This window comes from Neophocaena asiaeorientalis, unplaced genomic scaffold (genome assembly GCF_003031525.2).
Source record: "Neophocaena asiaeorientalis asiaeorientalis breed wild unplaced genomic scaffold, Neophocaena_asiaeorientalis_V1.1 scaffold262, whole genome shotgun sequence".
Taxonomy (NCBI): Eukaryota; Metazoa; Chordata; class Mammalia; order Artiodactyla; family Phocoenidae; genus Neophocaena; species Neophocaena asiaeorientalis.
In genome coordinates, this window is record NW_020174374.1 from 265,456 (window position 1) to 268,523 (window position 3,068).

At 44.5% G+C, this 3,068-nt stretch overlaps 1 protein-coding gene across 3 annotated transcripts in view; it reads left to right on the forward strand.

Moving 5' to 3' along the window:
* The first annotated feature begins 1,513 nt into the window (after positions 1 to 1,513).
* LOC112407142 (eukaryotic translation initiation factor 2 subunit 3-like) overlaps positions 1,514 to 3,068 on the forward strand; it is a 34,941-nt gene continuing 33,386 nt past the window's right edge. For all 3 annotated transcript variants that reach the window (XM_024756311.1, XM_024756310.1, XM_024756312.1), the window contains exons 1-2: positions 1,514 to 1,629; positions 2,225 to 2,288. In XM_024756311.1, the coding sequence (XP_024612079.1) occupies positions 1,561 to 1,629; positions 2,225 to 2,288 (133 nt within the window). In that variant the 5' untranslated portion in view covers positions 1,514 to 1,560. The remainder of the gene's footprint in view (positions 1,630 to 2,224; positions 2,289 to 3,068) is intronic.

The following is a 3,068-nucleotide window of genomic DNA, read 5'->3' on the forward strand; positions in this document are numbered from 1 at the left end:
TAAGTGTTTTTTAACTGAGCAAAGTATTCTCAGTCTTTCAACTGAGGATAAACCACTGTGTCTAAACTGAGCAAAAATCTTCCCAGTTTCTTTCAACTGAGGATAACGCAGGTACCACTTCTAAAAGGTAAGTTTCAAGGGAACCGACTCCTCTAAGGAGTTTAACACCACTGATAAAACTTAGTATCATTAGCCAAAAATAGCAAATCTGAGAACCAGGAGACAATGACCTTAGTTCACCTGGACACTCCATGGAGGTGCACAGACATAAGAGGACTCTGCTGTTTCCAAGTCCACACATCCTTACAGAGTTCAGTGAAAGAGAGAAGTTTGCTCTGTGTGCCTTCATTGGTGGCCAAACCATCAGACTGAAAAAAAAAAGCACAACCTAAAAGTTGACAATTATGATTTATTCAGCCCATTTACTCAGGACTTACTGAGGACTACAGCCCAAGAGGGGCAATTAGCTCTTAAGAGTGTTCCGAAGAAATAAGGGGGAAGTTTTGCAAAAAAACAAGCACAGGTAGTCAGAACATGAAACAGTTACCACTAGTTTAAAAAAAGACATCTTGAGTTAAGGAATTTAGTGCTTTTCTCTGAATGGGAAAATGCAAACCTGGGCCCAGTGAAATCATTGCTAGATATGTATCTTAACCATCTTAGGCCAGTATCCTGTTTTTCTCCACCCTGAATTCCCTTACATGGCATATATGCAGGTGGCTGCAGAGGCTCATGGTTTCATTTCCTCAGCATCCTTCCATTACTAAGACAGCAGGTGACATTTTCTGCAAATAAATGGATTTCCTTATATCTGCTTTTTAAAAACTTTCTTTGCGCACTCCATATCCATCTGAGTGCACTCTAACACCACCACACAAAAACGTCCCCTGCCATAGCGCTCAGAGACCCAAGATACCGGCTTGCTCTCGCCATACCTAGGCAACTGAGCCCTCCATTAACCTTTACGCAAAAGGCGTCCTTCCCTCCGCCCCGTCACCCCAAAACGCCCAAAACGGAAGTGGCTGAGCCGTGAGCGTGGCCAGCAGGTTAGTACACGGCCTCCTCTGGGTCAAGTCTGGCTGGGATCCCAAGCGACCTCAGCTTATAAAATTAAATTACGGAAATTGGTAAAGACCATTCCCTTTACGCCACTCTTACACGCAAAGTAAGATTCCCAGGCCCTGGGAAACCCTTCGGGCCATCCACAAGTTAAACGGAAACGGCCGCTCCCTTGCCAGCAGGAGCCTGGGTTGCATCACCCACCCAACAAAGGTCCTTTTATGGGGCTGCCCTTAGCATTGCCTGCACAAATATCCAAAAGGTCTGCTACGAATACATCCCTAAACTTTGCCTCTCGTTTTGTCGTCAGCCTTCCTGCAGGTAATGTGTAAAGTCAGGCGAAATAAGTTCACGCAGCGACCTCTCTGGAGCATCAATCCTACTCCTCTCTCCGGCGTGAGACCTAGTCGGCCCTCCAGCCTCCGCAGCTCCGCCCCCTCACAAGAGGGCATGCGAACGGTCAGGCAGTCATCTGGATGACTTACTTTTTCTCCTGGCAAGATGGCGGGGGGCGAGGCTTTTGTGACTTCGGGACAGCCACATCTTTCTCTCCAGGATCTCGCCACATTGGTAAGGCTTCTCTCTAGGTGGACTGGAGTGAGCTCAGGAGTGGGGATGACCTGGCCTCCGGGAGGCGTTGAGTCATGGCAATACCTGGCTGTCGGCAGCCTGGGTTAGGAAGGAGACGAGAGCCCGGGCTTTCTCAGGAGCGCTCCAGCAGGGCTGCGACGTGGGCATGGGGGTGTAGATGAGGTTGTGGGACCTGGAAACCCCGAAGGTTTCGGCTGTAAAGTCATAGTTTTAAGTGCCATTAAGGTATTTTCCTCTGAAGATCTGGAAAAAGAGTGTGTTAGCATCTTTAATTATGGGAAGGAACTGTTTACACTGTCCTTGGTGTTAATTCTCCTGAAGTTTGGGACTCCGGCCTTCCAAATCTTCTAGAGTTAGTGAAAATAATAGTCTCTTTTGTAAGTATAAAGGCCTTTTAGGACTTATTAGCCCCAAGATTATGACTCTGGAATAAAGAATGCCTTAACAAGAAAGATACTTTTTGGAAAGCAGTGGAGCGCTGAGTAGATGGTGGCAAGCTGTAGATACAGAACGTGAAATCTAAGTTCTGGTTTGTCTTTTGTTAGGTAGTTTAAACTAAAATGTTTCATTGCAGGACGTTGCCAGGTTGACTCCACTCTCGCACGAAGTTATCAGCAGACAAGCCACAATTAATATAGGTAAGCATAAATGATTGCATAGAGTGTTACCTTTCTGGAGGACTGACTTGGTTGCTTTTCCATGATGATTTTTGATTTCTTCACTTTCCGTTAACTGAATTATAGGAGGATTCGGATGTATAATGAATAGATTTCGGCCCTTAAGAGCAAGCACCTGCTCGATTTCTTGGGAAACACAGTACTCTCCATTAGAATGGGAAGGCATAGATACACGTAGAGGTATATGCATGTGTAGCAGAAGGTTAAATAAGAGGTGAAAATGCTTTTTGTACAGCATTATTTTAAGAACAGTGCCCTTAACAGGGCTTGAAAAGTCTTATTTGATATCTAATCTATTATTAGAATAATCTTTTATTTATATTATTAGTTGACACTTTTGTAATTTTGAAGAGAACTTAATTGAGTATAAACCTCAGATATTTTAGCATCTGTATTGGCACTAAACCTATTAAGTCTTATCTACAGTTATGAGAAAATTGTAAAACGTTATATCATTCTTAACATGTATTTAATTCTTGTAATTAAACTGACGTTTTCTAATTTTCATGGATTCCTTCTCTTTTTTTCCCCCGCTATGGGATTTTCATGTATGTTTACCTCAATCAAAATACATGGACGCGGGTTCGTGCCCCAGTCCGGGAAGATCCCACATGCCGCGGAGTGGCTAGGCCTATGAGCCATGGCCGCTGAGCCTACGCGTCCGGAGACTGTGCTCCGTAATGGGAGAGGCCACAACAGTGAGAGGCCCGCGTACTGCAAAAAAAAAAAAAAAAATTGGCA